The sequence below is a fragment of the Pantherophis guttatus genome, chromosome 2 (genome assembly GCF_059756535.1).
Source record: "Pantherophis guttatus breed Tessera chromosome 2, ASM5975653v1, whole genome shotgun sequence".
NCBI lineage: Eukaryota > Metazoa > Chordata > Lepidosauria > Squamata > Colubridae > Pantherophis > Pantherophis guttatus.
This window is the reverse complement of record NC_142064.1, coordinates 85,838,734-85,856,016: the sequence shown is the minus strand read 5'-3', so window position 1 is coordinate 85,856,016 and position 17,283 is coordinate 85,838,734. Positions and strand designations below refer to the sequence as shown.

The following is a 17,283-nucleotide window of genomic DNA, read 5'->3' as shown; positions in this document are numbered from 1 at the left end:
AACTTTAGTCTATTTTTTTGCTTCACTTTATTATATCAATTAAAAGAATTGTTTTTTGAGTGCACCAATTGAGTGTTTGATAGCCAATCTTTAACATTTTGAATTTACTTGTCTAATTTCATCTGCAGCTTCTATAAAATTCAAGGTCAACTACTAAATCAGGAGTACTAATAGGTTCAATGGAAGTGTCAGTAATCTCTGCAAAACACCAAAAAGTTGTCCCCAAACTAACGACCAATTAATCTGTAAGTATAATCGGTTAGTTGTATGTAAAATACCTGTATGGCAAGGCAACAATTTGACTTTTGGCCAGGGCATTCTGTTTTACCATCAGCCTTTACTGGGCAGGAAAACTCCAAAACTAATCTAGGTTTATAACCAGCATTAGTTGATCCTTGATCCACATTTGACCTGATTTTAAAAAATGTGGGCATAAATTATGATCTACACATCTACTTCTCTTCATATCAAAATGATGTGAACACATGTTGGGGTTCACTGCAGTAGCCAAGGGCACCTGCTTAAAAGAAATCCAAATTTTAGGGACTAGGCAAGGATGCATCCTGGCTCCATTATTGTTCAATTTCTATATTAATACACTTGGTGCTTATTTACACTATCTTTCACAAATCTTGACTGTTTTATGCAGATGATGGATAATTCTAAAACTCCTGTCCTCATTTGGCAATCACAATTGGGACAGATAATTTAATTGTTAAATGAGGGGGGTTGCTAATTCAAATGGTGATTGTGCTTAAGTTCTTACTTTGGCTTTCCTTTGTTTTACAGACCTGTGAATGTTGTAAATGAGATGATTGGTCGCACTTTTTCATTGCTATCATAACTGAACAGTTGCTGCACAGGGCAGATGCCAAACAAGAACTACCTGTAGATTTAGGAAGTGGTATATGCTCTTGCTACTTCCTGTGACAATCTCTTGTTGCAGATTAATGATAACGACAATACCAAAATAATGCTATTTACTAACAAGCACAAGAGGGTAAATTATCATGTGATCAGAGTTTACTATAGGTAACCTGACCCAGAAGTATATCAGACAATGATTATTTGATAAACTGAGGCTAGTCTCATTCTACTGATGTGTTCTTAGAAAACCAGATATTTAGTCATAAGGCTGTCGGAGACCTTAATTTGATTTTAATGTCTCTAGCATTAAAAGAAATGAATGGCAGTTCATGACTTAGTAAGAATAGTCATATGAAGTTTTTAGTTGGGGGACCTACATAGTACACTAATCTAGTAAAGGCCAACCATGCCCTTGTGATATCAATTCTTTTATCTGGATAAATGGTAATGTATAACATCTTAACCCAAATGAGAAATATTAGCCTACTGATAATTTGGGCATACATTACTTTTAGCAAACCAGTTCTAGGTTTAGCTTTTAAACTGAAATAAGCATATAACAAAACCTAAACCAAGTCTGATCAGGGCAATTTTTTTTTAATCTTTGGGGAATGTTATATGATATGGGATTGATCTACACTTTTATCATTTAATGAATAGACTATATAAATAGAGAACAAAGCCCATACCTTTCTAAAACTGAAGACGTTATCTAGTCAGATAATGAAACAAGCAAATAACCAAACTAAGAAAACACCAAGGACTCCAAGGTCACATTTTAATTAATTTCATTAAATGAGTTATTCCTTATGCCTTACAACAAAGTTAGAAACAATAGTAAACAACTATTAAAACATTAAAAACTATAAAAACTAAGGCCCTTTCATCCAGCTATATAACGTAAACAATAGCACAAAGATACCTAAATATTGGTTAACATACAAAGCAAAAAATTGTAACTAAGAGGAAAAATAAAGACTTTAGTAATACTTAACTTCAGTCCTTGAGGTATAACCCTATTGGAACCTGTCCATTAGGGTCGTAAGTCAAAAATGTCGTAAAATGAATCAGACTCAATTTTACAACATTTTAATTTAATTTATTAAAATTTATTTCATAAAACAAGTTATTCTTTATGCATTATAACAAAGATCAAAACAATAGTAAACAAGTAATTATTATAAAAACATTCTTCCTAACTTCCTCTTTTACCGCTTCAGGAGTCGAGAGATACAAAGTTCTGGTTCTTGTTTTTGGTTTTCTCATTGCATTTTTAATTAAAAATTAAAAATCAAGGTCTTTTCATATAAAGCTATATAATGTAAAAAAGATGTATAATGACATCTAAATATTGATTAAACTACAAAGCAAAAACTTGTAACAAAGAGGAAAAATAAGGTTTCTAAGAATATTTAACAAAGAATATATAGTAATTTAAGGCGCTCCTCTTAATTTAGTCTCTTCTTTTTCATTCTTCTTGGATCTTCTTTTCCCACTAAGGAGAGACATTTATTATTCTTATGGTTAGCAGCACCATCTCTGGAACCTGCAGAAGATGGTGATGCAGATCTACTAGCATCCGTGGCACTAAAGCTGCACAGTTGGATAGGCTGCTCTTTCTTCTAGTGCTATTCCCGAGTTATGGCAGGGTCTTCTCCATTTGGCTCGATCCAGTGCATCTTCAGGGGCAACACCCATGTATCTCCTATCCTCTTTGATGCGATTCACCCCCTTTTCTTGGACCTACCACAGAGTTGCCAGCCATCAGGATCCAGATGCATGGCTGTCCTCGTCAATGAGTCTTTACCTCGTAAGGGTTTGACATACTCAACAACACAATTGTCAAAAGAATCACAGCTGTCACCATTCACTTCTACATTTGCTGGTTGTGACATCTGCAACCCAGTTATGTTTGCAGAAGGCTCTTCATCAGCGCTTCCAGAGGTGTCTCAAGTTGATGGAGAAGCATGCATTTGCTCTAAATTGGCATAAAATGGGCCTGGTGTTTCATCATCCCAGGGTGCCTGGCCTGTGTCACTTCTGAAAGCATTACGTTCAGGTACTTGGGTTTCAGTTTCATCAGGAGATACGGTAACAATAGAAGACTCAGTTGCTTCCTCCTTTACCTGCTGGAGCTGGACAATCGTAATTTGCATGCTCATCATATGCATCTATAGTAAAAGGACATACAGCAAAGTTGATAAACTCATCCTTACTTTGGAATAAGAAAAGTTGTAATTGACATCTCTATAACCCCCCCACTACTGGCACTTCCATCTATAGGTCCAACAGAGGATGGTGATGCAGAGCTGTGATTCAGATGTGTTTCTTTTTATCACACCTTGTATTAGGGATCGTTCCTTCATAAACAATTTCAACGCTTGGGCTTCTTGACCATTTTTTCTTCTTGAGTCTCAGCTTCTGTCTGCAATGTTAGCTACCTTTCCACAGATGGCCTGGGGCTTTGGTAAAGATTTCTTCAGAAGCTTTAGGCTTTCTCTTGTAGACTAAGTTTCTTTGCTACCTCTGGTATAATACTCAGATTAAAATGGCTTTTTAATCCAATATTTTAGTTGATGCACTCTTTCAGTGTCATCAAATTTTGCTTAACAGCCATCAAGAGTCAACCGGACAACCTTACTAGACTTAATTAAATTAGAATTAAATTAATTTTTCTCCAAGCTTAGTAATAACAGTAACCATTAATCCTATTTATTAGTTCTGGATATTTAAAAACAATTAGTCCCTTTTAATAATTTAAACAATACAGCCAAAAGACAAACACAAGTAGATGCAAGCATTTCGTATTGACTCATCAGTACCTATATTACAATAACAAAGTTAAAATCAGCCTCATAGTTCTGGATATTTTTTTCCCCCCAAATCATTTATTTTAAAACAAACAAACAAAAAAAGAAAGAAAAATAAAACATACAGACATCATTCATTCATAGTTCTGGATATATTTATGATGGTCTCCTCACTGAAGCTTTAGTGTGAGTAGCCTCAGGATTCAAAGTGGTTTACCTAAATGAAGAAACTTTAACTTCTTTGACTATGCATTCCATTTTGTTTTCTCTTTTAATGTTTCTAAGTTGTATGTTTTCTAAGACCTATCAATAACCAAAATAAAGTACTTTGTTGTTGGATTCAGTATTTATACATGATTAGTGACTGCATTAGAGACCATCCCAGCTAGCAATGCCTTCCCGATAACCCCACATTAGCCCAAAATCATTAAGTCTCTTATTGTCCATTTTGAATCCCATCCCAGTTGTTGAAGGCACTTCTGAATTGAAAAGATTAGCTACTGACTTTACCGTTGACCTGGGGACGCCTAGTTGAGGGTTCCTTTCATGTCCCCAGCAGAAGCTGGAGTGAAGGATGGAAGTTCACCCCATCCCACAGCAGCACTCGGGTCTCAAATGAAGGCTTGCTAACCTCCAATGCAAGCCACTGTGCTGAATTATACGTTCATTTATATAGGAAACAAGTTTTTAGTCTCCAGGTCCTGGAGTCTCTCAGTCCTCACAGATTAGTATTTCTCCTCCAGTAGCTTGTGGTGGTGCTTCTTTTTCCTCCAGCCTGTCTTCCTGATAAATGAAAAAAGTTACAATATGCAAATATTTTAAAGAAAACATGTACTAAGCACCTCCATGGCTTTTTTTTCCAGAGGAAGATGTATTATTTATACATAAATTATGCAAGATATATTTTTAACTTAGAAAACCTTGGTATATGACAAATTGGTGTAGGGCAAACAGTGTTAGTCACAATACCTTTGTATTGCCATAAAAATAAAAAATATTACAGGTCATAAGAGTAAATGTCTACCTCAAACCTGAGGTAGACCTCTGGTAGACTTGTGATGAGCTAAATATTCAGAATTCAGAAATGAGTACTACAGAAAACATCCTAAAGCCGTGATGGTGAACCTATGGCACGCCCATCTGAAGTGGCATGTGGAGCCATGTTGCCTAGCATGCGCAGCATTGCCCGTTCCTCTCCTGGGTTTCGGGCGCACATGCGCATGCGATGATCAGTTGGTCTTTGTGTGCGCGGCAGTGCCGAAAACTGGAAGAGCTGGTCTTCCATTTTCCAGCGTGAGCATGTGTCAGCCATCTTATCGTCGCATGCGCATGTGCACCAGAAATCAGAAGACTACCTGGCCAGCAAATAGGAGGAACTCATTCTTTATTAGGCTTATGGAAAATACCTGTATCAGTTTCTTATTTGTGCCTATCAGCACGAGAGTGAATAACACTGATTCTTAACAGTGAAAGAACACCACATTTCCCAAGTTACACAGGTGTTTACTATATTACTGGTAGTCAAATGGCAGTATACCAATCAACTGGTAGTCAAATGGGAAGAGTAGTACTGGTCAAAAAGAGATGGAAGTTAACTGAAGGTCCTGCCAACAGGCAAACGGATGTTTGCAAAGTTGAAGCTCATCACACTAAGGTTCTATTTCAGTTTTCAAGGAAAGACCCAGGTCATTGGAGAAACATCTGTACATGGTTGATATTAAGTGCTTTGTTGGTTTTATTTTAATTTAAAACTTTGAATTTTGCTGCGGAACTGGTGCCAAATTAAACAAGTAATTATATTTTTGGAACCTTCTATTAACAAATTTAATTCAAACCACATATAAAATAAAATATTGTTATACAACACTTTTAAGCAAAATTCACTCTGGGTTTTTTGGTAGTGATTTGTTCTCTGAGCTTACCATTTAGCTCTCACAGCCTGCATAGCGCAGGTGAATTTATTCCTGCTCAAGCAGCAGGCGGAGGCAGAGCCAGGGGGAAAGGCAGGTGATCCAGACGTGCTGTGCAGGCAGTGGGAAAGCAAAGTCGGTAGCTGGAGCAGCTGGGTGGCTCATCTTCACGCACCAGCACTGGCAACAGAGGCACAGGGGAGACAGGCGATTGCGATGTACTATGTGGCCTGCTGAAAAGCCAGAGATGGTGGGGCTAAGTGGGCGGGTGGCTGTGGGAGGCTCATCTTTGTGTCACTTGGCTTGCCTGCGGCCCATCAGGATTACCTGCCGTCTCCCCATACCTCTGCCTCTGTTTGCTGCTTAGACAGGTAATCAACTCACCTGCGCTGTGTAGGCTGTGCAGCCCGAATGCATCATGGGGCCAGCAGGATGCGGCTGCTGCCAGTCGGCTCCTGCACACTTACCGCTTCTTCTGATGCATTAGGGGTGGGGCACCCAGCTGGGCTGATCACCCTGATATTGTGTTTCCCCAAAAATAAACCCTAATGAGTCTTTTGGAGCAAAAAAAAAATATTTAAGATCGGGTCTTATTTTTGGGGAAACACGGTATAAAAACCAAGGCCTTTTCTTAACAGAAGATGATGGAGAGGAATTGGTAGGATTTTTATGAGACTTCATTCTTTTTTATTTCTTTTTGTCATACCTTCTTGGATCAGTGACTTTCCAAACTTCATAAATACTTTCAATACTTGGGCTTGTTTTTTTCTTTTTTCCTTCTTGAGTCTCCACTGGAGATTGCCCGTCTGCATTGCTAGCGGCTTTTCCACAAATGGCCTAATGCTTTGGTAAGGATTTCTTTAGAGCATTGCTTTCTCTTGTAGAAGAGATTTCTTTGTTATTTCTGTGGGTCCTCTCCTAGTAATTACATTTTATATTTCCTTTTCCCATATATCATTGCAGAATGTCCTCTATTAGGACACCTGGAAATTCCTGATCTACTGTTAGATCAACTTCTTGATCTGCTGCCAAACTGGCTTCTGGATCATTTTCTTAATCTACATCTTTCATAAGGCTGACTTTCCATATCAGCTCTGGAATATTGATTAATTTATTCATTCAGAAGATTGCTGCATTCTGTAATCTGGGCTTGTAAACTGCCTGCAATACTGTGCTTCAGCCTGAACAGTAAATTTCTCTTTTTAAAAAATAAAATATTCAAGGATATTTTCCCAATTTTTCTCAATTATATGTTATTAGTGTGAAGTATCACAGTAAATCTGTATTTCTGAAGCTCCAATATTGCTGCAGCTTAGCCACTCTAGTTTGGAATGCAAGTTTTTGCAGATTATTATTTATGGTGTTATAGAATGTGCTTATATTTCTGTGGTATTCCACTCTGGAGGTGTCTTAAGTATTCTCTGTTTGTGTGGGATACATCTCCTTTAAGTGCCATTTGGCTGCTATTCGTGTTGCGTAAATGACATAGCCCCATGAAAGCAATACAGTAGCAAGAAGAATCTGTGAAAGAAAAGAACAAAATAACCTTAATATGAATTTACATTTGATATGTCAAGCCTCTCTTTATACTTGTTTTATCCCCACCACCAAAATCAAATCTGCAGCTTACCTACAAGAACCCAGGGGCTGAAGAGAGTCATATGAGATGGGTGTCTTACTAAGACCATGCTTATGTACTGTAGTGCTACTATTTATTAAACATTCATTCTGCCTTTTCCACAGAAGTTCAACAGTTTCCACGAGGGTCTCTATTTCATCCCTGTTAGGTTGGCCTTAAGATATATAGTGAAATTCCATTGCCAAGAATGAATCAGAACTTGACTCTCCCCATCCTAGTCCAATATCTTCACCCCAAAACCACAGTGATTACTGTGCAAAAATAAGTTTTATGTTAATCACTTCTCTAAATGAACTGATGTAAGTGGAGGGCTTCCTGAAGTTGCTGAAAAAGCAAGTTCTCACCTACCAAAAGAAAAAAGAAAAAAGCCTTGGCTAACAAGAGAAAAATGTGTTTTCTGAAGGTTAAAAAAAAAAAGAGGCCTAGACTGCCATGTGAAAAGTGCTAATATTACCTTTAAAAATGCTAATAAAAATAACGCTATTAAAATTTGAGGGGTCTCTTGCATTGGGTGAATTCCTTTATTTAAAAAGTGTCTACAATCTGGAGACTAAAAGAAAGAGAAGCGACGTTGGAGACAGAAGCTTGGCTTCAGCCAGCATTGGGGGCTGGGGTGGGTGCGGTCTGACTTTCAAGGGAATGGCAAACATGTGAGGGGAGTCCCAGGCCCGTTCTTCCGTGACAGTTAGTAACGGGGCAGACACCCCCACCCCCCCAAATGTATGGGGACGATCCCTCACGGCTCCTTGGTTTTGAACAGCGGGATTGAGCCCGTCAATCGGCTTCCAGGGATTTCTTTATAGGGAGAGGCCGCGTCCCGCTCCCTCAAACAACAAACAAAAGAAATGACCGGGGGGGGGGGGAGAGAGAGACGGAGTGGGAAGGGAAGGAGGCAAAGAAAGCAGCACCACCTTACCAGCGAGTAGAGCCATTCCAGAGTTCGGCAGTTTACCGTCGCCATTCCCAGCTTCTCCCATTCGCGGTCCACCCCTCGCCTCACTCAGGAAGTGATGTTCGCTGAGCGGCGGCAGGAAAGGGAAGGCGGGAGAGCCATTTTTATTAAGGGAGCCAACCCCCCCTCCTCCTCCTCCCCCCTCCCCCCTCCCTTCCGGGAAGGGAGATTCTCAGGTATCTCCTGAAATTTGATGGTCTCTTCGATTCTTCCGAACTGCAGGGACAGATGTCCGCCGTCGGTCTAGGGCAAAAAATATGTCGCTCTTCCTTGTTTTGATTCCGTCCCCGCCCCCCACCTCCCGATTTATCCCCTTCCCCTTTCTTGCCAAGAACATCAAGGATTTTAAGGTAGCCGGATCCTCTGCAATTTACTTTCGAATAGGTGTGTAGGATCGCCCCTGGCTACCATCCTATATCCAAACTCATTGCAGAGGTGGAAATCTGTGGAAATGTTTGATAATCTGAGATTAATCGGGGGGGGGGGAGAGCAGCCTCTTCCAAATAAATCTTGGTAATTGCCAGTGCGGGTCTCCCCCCACCCCGCTTCTACGGACAAAAACTCCCTTAGAGAAATAGAAATCAACAATTTCCAAGTTTCCCCAGAGAGAAGAACCTTGCCTATGCATTTGGCAAGTATGATTGAAGCCCTCTTCTTTTTCTTTGTCCCCCACACCCCCCGGGTTAGTTATCGTTCCCATCTTTGCTTCTTTTTTGTTTGCTTTCATTTATGTTGTTTTCTTGTTTGGATGTGTTTTTAAGATTTTGTAAACCGCCCAAAATTGCTGGGAATCGGATAACATAACATAATACTAAATAAATAGGAAGGGAAGAGGACAACTTCTGTATTGAGTTCCAATTCTGACCGAGTTTTTCCTCATGAATAAGTACGGTCATGAATAAGTGCAGTCAAGAGCCTGGCTTTTTCCTTTGGTGTCCTTTCTGACTGATAAATTGATAATTATGGGAGGGGAAAAAAGATTGGGAACGTGGCTTTTCCCCTCTTTCGAGTGCGAGGAACGTGGACCTGCCGACTCCCCTTTACACATTTACAACAGCAATAAACTTTTGAACTATTAACTCCCGAGATTCTTTGAGGCCGCACCGTCCTGGTCGCTGAGGCTTAATGGGAGTTGAAGTCATGGAGCCCTACAAGCTTTTAGCCTCGCCAAGAAAGCATGGATTTAACCGTTTTCGTTTTAACTAGCAAAGGAAAGAAAGCGCGGCATCTTTGGGCTGCTGTTGAAACAAACATGTAAATAAAGAAAGTGAAGCTCAAGCATGCCAAGGTTTTTTTTATTTTTTATTTTTAAATTAGTCCCCTCCCCCTTTTCCCCTTCTAACCCGGAAAGTGACTCCTCCCCCTGCCTGCCACTTGGATTGTGCATCCGGTTTGGAAAGGACGGGGAAGCAACTCGAAGCAGCGGCAGCCGCAGCGGCGGCAGCAGCAGCAGCCTTCTCATCAACTGTCTTTCGGTTGTGCCGCCGTCCATGTGTGACCCCCGAGAGCGACGGAGCCGAGCCGCCGGCGCCAATGGCCGTCGCCGCTGGCACCAACGGTCCAAACCGGTAAGTGGCTTCTTTTGGGAGGAGGGCGGCCGGCAAAACTCTGGATCTTCCGGACACTTTTCCCCATTAGTTTTCCTGAGGAGGGCGTGGGGGGGAGAGCCGAGCGAGGTCGTCCGTTTCTGCTCCTGGCTGAGGGTCTTCATGCCCCGAGACTCGTTTTAACGGTCTCAGCCAACGGAACGTTCGGATCTCTCCCCCGCCCCCCCCCCGTTTCCCTAGGTCATGGCAAATCGAACTCGGGGTCCCTTTGTGGCCGCTGATTGGCTCCCGGGATGCTTAAATAGCAGCTCCGCTTGTCCCGATCTTCAATTCCTCTTCGTCCTGGCGAGGAAGCGGCGGTTTGGATAATCTCGGAAGCACCATTGCTTTGAGGATTGCCAGGCTTCAGCTCTTTGCCCAGCCTTTGACTCTTAGAGGCATCTCATAGTGAAGGGAGACGAAAGTGACTGTTCTTCTGACTTACAGACATTGTTGCCTTGAAGATTGCCCAGCCTTTGGCTCTTATAGGCATCTCATAGTGAAGGGAGACACAAGTGACTGTTCTTCTGACTTAGAGGCACCATTGCCTTGAAGATTGCCCAGCCTTTGGCTCTTATAGGCATTTCATATTGAAAGGACACACAAGTGGCTCTTCTTCTGACTTAGAGGCACCATCGCCTTGAAGATTGCCCAGCCTTTGGCTCCTATAGGCATTTCATAGTGAAGGGAGACGCAAGTGACTGTTCTTCTGATTTAGAGATGTTGCTGCCTTAAAGATTGCCCAGCCTTTGGCTCTTATAGGCATCTCATCGTGATGGGAGATGCAAATCAATCTTCTTCTGACTCCGAGGATTTGGGAAACTCCGTTAGTATTTTATACCATATCTGCTTTTTGAGAGTTTTAATGCAGACAGCCATATCCTTTCCCAGATTTCTCATTGCTGATGAAAATAGAATAGATCAGAATGGAATTCTTTATCGGCCAAGTGTGGACACACTTGTGGAGACACAAGGAATTTGTGTCCAGTGCAAAACTCGCAATATAAACAGCAACTAATAGGTCATAGGTCGTATATCATAGTTACAATCATTAATGAGTTAGAAACAACAACTAGAATCTAGGTGGCGCAGTGGTTAGAGTGTAGTACTGCAGCTACTTCAGCTGATTGCTAGTTCAGCAGATCAGCAGATCAAATCTCCGGCTCAAGGTTGACTCAGCCTTCCATCCTTCCGAGGTGGGTAAAATGAGGACCCAGATTGTTGGGGGCAATATGTTGTTCATGTTGTCTTTGTTGTAAGCCGCCCAGAGTCCTTGGAGAGTGGGCGGCATAGAAATACAAATAATAAATAAATAAACAAACTGATAAATGGTTATTGAACTTGTATGCTACCCATATCTCAAAGACTTTGGGGAGCTCACATGACTCACACAAATTTCAGTAACGTTAGTAAAACATGGAAAGTAAAGATAAAACAATCCAGGCACAGGGTAGCAAGGAATCTCACTTTTGTTATCCAAGGTTAACAAAAGGTTGTCGTGCCTCTTCTAAACAACAACAGTGTGGGCCCATCTAATCTAGGAGTGGAGAATATATGTCGGAATGAGGAATAAAATAATTTAGCCTTTTAGGAAACAAATTTAATCTGATAAATTGGTGATATTTTTATATTGTAGTTTTCAATACAAATACATAACTCATGTCAAGCTTACATTGATTATTGCATTTCTTTTCCATTTTCAGGGCTTGATACCCCTGGCAGATTTTTTCCCAAAGGATAATTCAGTCCTATCTGGCATCAACAGGCTGCATCAGACAATGCCAGAGGAAATATCTCCAGATTCTAAGTGCCCAATCTGCCTGGACATGTTTGAAAATGTGGCCTACTTGGATCGTTGCTGGCACAGATTTTGCTTCCGGTGTGTGTTGGAGTGGTCCAAAAACAAAGCAGAATGCCCACTCTGTAAACAGCCCTTTCATTCCATCGTGCACAGCATGAGATCTGCAGATGACTACAAGGTGCATTCTGTGAGGCCTTCAGAAATGGAATCTTTTGCTAATCCTAATGGGAGGCGATTCCGTTACCGAACTACGTTAACAGGAGAACATCCTGCAAATGTTAATTCCCAGAGGTCTTCCTCTTCTCGAAGGACAATGTCTTCCCCAAATTGTGGGATCTTGTTTGAAGGGTTATCAACTCAGACAACAAGGCAGAGAGATGCAGAAATGCATCAGATGATCAGACGGCTTGCATCAAGGCGACAAGCTAGTTTGGAAGGTAGATTTATGCGGCACATTCAAGAGCAAGAGATGATTAGCTTTCGAAAAGCTCTGTATCGTTCTGGCACACGTGTGAGAAGCATTGAAGATGGAGGGCGTTATAGGGACATATCGGCTGAATTTTTCCGCAGGAATCCTGCCTGCCTTCATAGGCTGGTACCATGGCTAAAACGTGAACTTACAGTCCTGTTTGGAATTCATGGATCGCTCATTAATATAGTTCAGCGTGTAATAATGAGCAATTTGAATAAGTTTGACCTGGAAAGCCAGGCATTTGCCAATGAACTACAGCCTTTCTTACTGCAAAGCACAGAGCATTTCTTACACGAATTTATAAATTTTGCCAGATGTCCATTTAATATCGAAGCGTATGATGAACACGCGAACTACGATTGTCCGGCTCCATCAAGAGAAGAAGGAAGTGCATCGGAATCTTCAGTTATTACAATATCACCCGATGAGACAGAAACACAGGCACCCGATTGCAATGTTTTCAGAACTGATATAGGCCAGGCACCCTGGGATGACGAAACACCCGGTCCCTCCTATTCTAACACAGAACAAGTGCATATTTCTTCATCAACTGCGTTAAACACTTCAGAGAGCTCTGATGAAGAGCCTGCTGGAAATAGAACAGGATTGCAGATGTCACAAGAAAATATAGAGGTGAACGGTGACAGTTGTGATTCATCGGACAACTGTGTAATTGTGGACTATGTCAAACCATTAGCTGAGAGAACCCCCGAGCTTGTTCAGCTGTCCTCAGACTCTGAAGTTTCAGCTGATGATGGGAAAAAGGAAGATACAGATAAAGTGCAGCCTATCCAATTCTGCAACTTTAACCTGACAGATGTTAGTAGATCTGCTTCGCCCTCGTCTACTGGATCCAGAGATGGTATTGCTAATAAGATTAATGAATATCTCTCCAATGAAAAAAGAAAATCGAAGAGCGAAAAAGATGAGATTAAATTCAGAGGAGCCTCTTCGTTGCAAAGCTTTTCTTCAAAGGAAGCCTGTTATGGATACAATTCATCAAAAAGAAGGAAACCTGAATCGCATGTGCAGCATTCTGACAGAGAGCATCACAGTTCGAAAAGGAAGAGGAAGCATCGCAGTAGGGAAAAAAGAAAAAAGAAAAAAGACGGCAGTAGACATAAGCACAAAAAGAATAAAAGGAGATCAACCCGAGAAAAGAGTACGTCCCGATCTCTTTCTCCAAGTAGTGAAAGCACTGAACTGAGAGATTTAAGTTGGTCACGATCTCAAAACAGAGACTATAGTGGAACTTCCAGGATTAAAGACATGGATTATTATTTGAGAGACGATTATTCAAAAAGCAAAAAATATGCTTTATACAATCCAAATGCAGTCAGAAGTTATGAAAGACATAGATCGAGAAACCGGTCAAGAAGTCGATTTAGCAGCCGATCAAGAAGTCGATCTAGCAGCAGATCAAGAAGCCGATCTAGCAGCAGATCAAGAACTTCCAGGCATCATGATAGAGGACGTTCTGAAAAGCCGGGTGGGAAAAGGAAATATAAAACACGTCACTTGGAGAGCAGCCAGAGAGGTAGCGAGGAAACCTCTTCTGTAAGAGAAAGCAATGCTCTAAAGAAATCCTTACCGAAGGATCAAACCATTTGTTCAAAAGCCACCAGTGTTGTAGACAGACAACCTAGAACAGAGACTCAGCACAAAAAGAAGAAGAAGCGGTCAAGAAGCCCTAGTGTGGAAATCATTTATGAAGGTGTGTGTACATCAAAATATGACAAAAAGAAACCAAAAAGAATTAAGTCTACCAATCTTACCAATTCATCTGCATTATCTTCTGTTGTGATTACTATTGACAGTGATAGTGATAGAGAGAATGTTATTACAGAATCTAAAATTTTCAACCAGTTGCCAACTAAGAGATCATCTTTGTTTTTACGTCTGGCACAAATGATAAATGGCAATTCACATTGCCAGCTACATTCACCAGAGCAAGATGTGTAATTTTTTAAAACTTTTTTTTAAAAAATAGATTTTTTCCTCTTAGATAGGTTAAGCCTTAGGTGTAGAGGTAGACATAGATTTTTTTTTCATTTTTAATGTTTTTAATAACTTGTTTGCTATTGTTTTTAACTTAAAGAGAAAATAATTTGTTTTATGAAATAAATTTTATTAAATAAATAAATAGATAAAATAAAATGTGACCTTGGAGTCCTTTGTGCTTTCTGAGTTTGGTTTTTGGCTTGTTTCATTATCTGACTAGGTAACATTTCCAATGCTAGAGAAGTATGGGCTTATTTTCTATTCATTAAAAGTGGCAATGTAGATCAATCTGGTATGATAAAAATATTCCCAATATATATATATTTTTAAAAAAGCTTGCCTTAATCAGATTTGGTTCAGTTTTTGTTATATGCTTATTTTAGTTTAAAAGCTAAACCCATGACTGATCTGTTAAAAGTAATGTATGAGCAAATAATTATCAATAGGCTAATATTTTTGATTTGGGTTAAGATGTGATACATTACAATTTATCCAGATAAAAGTATTGACATCAGAAGGACATGGTTGGCCTTTATTGGATTAGCGTTGCCCAATTAAAAACTTTGTAAGATTTATTCCTCCTAAATTATAACAAGTAGATTAAATTGGGATTCATTTTTTTAATGCTAGAGGCCTCTTGAAAGGAAAAAGTATGCCCATGTATGTTACTTTTGTTCCTTAGTTTATGTGACAGTCTTCAAAGGCTTTAATGACGATTTAATCATTTAAAACAATCCCTTTTAATAATTTAAACAATACAGTCAAAAGACGAACAGAGGTAGATGCAAGCATTTCGTATTGACTCATCAGTATCTACATTACAATAACATGGTTGAAAATCAGCCTCAAATATAAGATCTAAAAAGAGCATTAATTAAGCCTATAACGTATGCAAAAAAGCAACCAATGACAAGCCACAGGAGGCGCAGATTGATATAAAGCTGCTTCTGCACACATAAAGGAGGTTTTAAACAGTTAATAGCAACAGCCTCAGCAAAACGCAGAAAACGAGAGTTCCTGTGGCCTAGTAAAACTTCAAACACAAAGTTTGGATCCACCTGGTGGCCCATAGATAGTGTCTTTGCAGTGGCCGAAGAAGGCATTTTATGGCCAGGGTGGATAAAAATTGATGTTTTTTTTTTTTTAATTTTAAATAGGATTTTTAAATTTTAAATAGGATTTTTTTTTTATTTTTATTAAATTTATTTTAATAAATGTTTTTGGAGTAAAAATCTTATCTAAATATGGTTTTCTATTTATGATACATTAATAATTTAGTTTATTCAGCATGAAATGGAGCTTAGTTATGTAGCATGAGGCTGTATATTCTGCAATATTGGGACTGACTGAGTCAACAGAAAGTCAGAGGAGGAGCTGCTGCGGGACAGAGATGACAGTTGCACTTTAAAAATTATGATTTAAAATCGAGTTGATTTAAATCAAGCCTTTTTACTAGTGATTTAAATCATGTTTTAAATCTTGTTTTAAATCAACTTGATTTAAATCAAATCCATCCTGTTTATGGCCATGATTTGCTGCTGCTGTTGGATTTCTCATGAGTGTCTGGATGTCATGCCTGGAAGCCATATTACCTGTGTGCCTTGAGGATCCAGGCCTGCCACAATCATACCGTGGAAAGTTGGGAGGAGGGATTTCATGAGTGAAGTAGAGATAGCCATAACAAACCTCTCTAAGAGAAGTTCAAGGCCATGATGTCTGGTAGCTGTGCAAAGAAGAAATTGGAGGATGTCTTCTGTTTGGGAAAGAACTGATTGGAGCTGTGTGGACATATGGGAGATGTGGGCAAGGTCTTGAACTTTCTTGTAGGTGAGGAAAACCGGAAGCTTTCAGGTTCGAGTTTTCCCAGGTGTGCCAATATGACATCCCTAATAAAAGTTAGCTTTGAGGAACTTCAAGCCTCGGAGTTTGATTTCGTTGGGGGTGTTACTTGGAACCCTGACATTAACCTAAATCTGAACCCTGACACTGGACCCATTTCAGAAGATGATCCTTTATTCTGAAAGACAAACACCTATCAGTTCTGCTGATGTAATTGTCTCCGCAATTACAAATAAATTGGTAAATGCAATCTTATTTTCGGGGAAACACGGTACTCTAGAGAAACAGATTGATTCTCAATGAATATTCACTTTTCAAAACAAAAATGTACAATTTGCTACAAAAATCAAAGGATGGACATAAACGATTTAGTTGTAAATCAGGGACATTTTTAACATAGTTCTTTTATATTTTTAAACATAATCGGTTACATTCATGCTAACTTAATTACCTTTACTTCTCATTGAAAATAATGGAAATGTTAATCATGCCATTTATTTTATTACTTATTTTTTTGAAGATCTTACTTTTTTGAAGATCTCCAGAGGTCTAGAAGAGGCTGACCCACTGGCAGAGAAGCCAAAATGTTTTATTCAGATGGTGAAGTTGTAAGAACATGAAATCTAAGGAAAATATTTTCACCAACTTTTGAGTAAAACACACTCAAAAAAGGATATTTTAGATTTCCCCTTCTGAAAACAGGAAGTGCCAGCATTTAAAAGGGAAGTCTACTGGAAATTCCCCTACATTTTCTCCATGATCTCTAAATGTCAGGAAAAAGATAGTCTGCCAGTTCAATGGCTATCTCCCTCCCTCCCTCCCTCCCTCTCTCTCTCTCTCTCTCTCTCTCTCTCTCTCTCTCTCTCTCTCTATCTATCTATCTATCTATCTATCTATCTCTAATCTTCTATCACCTACCTAGCTATCTTTATCATACCTACCTACCTACCTACCAGTATGTATCTAAAATCTACTTTTCAGATATGCATTGGTATATACTGTATAATGTATATCCATTGGTAGCAGTATATAAGCAACTTTAAATTCAGACCAGAAATAGTATGACATTTGAATGTGTGCTATTGTGTGGATACAATATCATTTACTCTTATTTCTACTCTTCAGACTGAACTGATTCAAGTAATCAGAAATAAACAGCTTCCCACTCCAAAACATACAGATACAGAAAGTTGGTTCTTTGGAGAAGGAAGAGAGATGGACATGGAGCTGACTATTTGCAATACAGAGCAGGGAATATTGTTTTGCTAGTTTTGCTTCAGATTATGCCCGTGCACTTAATTTTGATAACTAAGTATGCGAGGCTTCTTTTTCTCCGGCAAACTTTCAATGCCAAGGAAGAATTTTTTCAGTAAACAAAAGGAATATGCAGTGGTATTTATTAATGC

General features: G+C 39.6%; 2 protein-coding genes across 5 annotated transcripts; one reads left to right on the top strand and one right to left on the bottom strand.

The window, feature by feature from the left end:
* Window positions 1-1,638: 1,638 nt before the first annotated feature.
* On the bottom strand, window positions 1,639-8,211 carry TZMP1 (transition zone microprotein 1). 4 transcript variants are annotated; one of them, XM_087886334.1, is made up of 4 exons: window positions 8,143-8,211; window positions 5,972-7,108; window positions 4,188-4,460; window positions 1,639-3,038 (listed from the first exon to the last, which is right to left on the bottom strand). In XM_087886334.1, the coding sequence occupies exons 1-2, from the start codon at window positions 8,185-8,187 to the stop codon at window positions 6,998-7,000; spliced, it is 156 nt and encodes a 51-aa protein (XP_087742460.1). In that variant the 5' UTR covers window positions 8,188-8,211; the 3' UTR covers window positions 1,639-3,038; window positions 4,188-4,460; window positions 5,972-6,997. The 4 variants fall into 4 exon arrangements, with proteins under 4 accessions (XP_087742460.1, XP_087742458.1, XP_034266452.2 ...); XM_087886332.1 differs by having other exon boundaries at window positions 6,294-7,108; XM_034410561.3 differs by having other exon boundaries at window positions 1,639-4,460; window positions 6,294-7,108.
* Window positions 8,158-14,199, top strand: TOPORS (TOP1 binding arginine/serine rich protein, E3 ubiquitin ligase). The gene is made up of 2 exons (XM_034410560.3): window positions 8,158-9,746; window positions 11,468-14,199. The coding sequence occupies exons 1-2, from the start codon at window positions 9,459-9,461 to the stop codon at window positions 13,997-13,999; spliced, it is 2,820 nt and encodes a 939-aa protein (XP_034266451.2). The 5' UTR covers window positions 8,158-9,458; the 3' UTR covers window positions 14,000-14,199.
* Window positions 14,200-17,283: the final 3,084 nt, after the last annotated feature.

Coding starts and splice junctions, on each gene's coding strand:
- TZMP1 (XM_087886334.1), bottom strand. CDS start 8,187: ATGGCGACGGTAAACTGCCGAACTCTGGAATGGCTCTACTCGCTG. Junction 7,109..8,142: donor TGGAATGGCTCTACTCGCTG/GTAAGGTGGTGC, acceptor TTTCTTTCACAG/ATTCTTCTTGCTACTGTATT.
- TOPORS (XM_034410560.3), top strand. CDS start 9,459: ATGCCAAGGTTTTTTTTATTTTTTATTTTTAAATTAGTCCCCTCCCCC. Junction 9,747..11,467: donor GGCACCAACGGTCCAAACCG/GTAAGTGGCTTC, acceptor TTCCATTTTCAG/GGCTTGATACCCCTGGCAGA.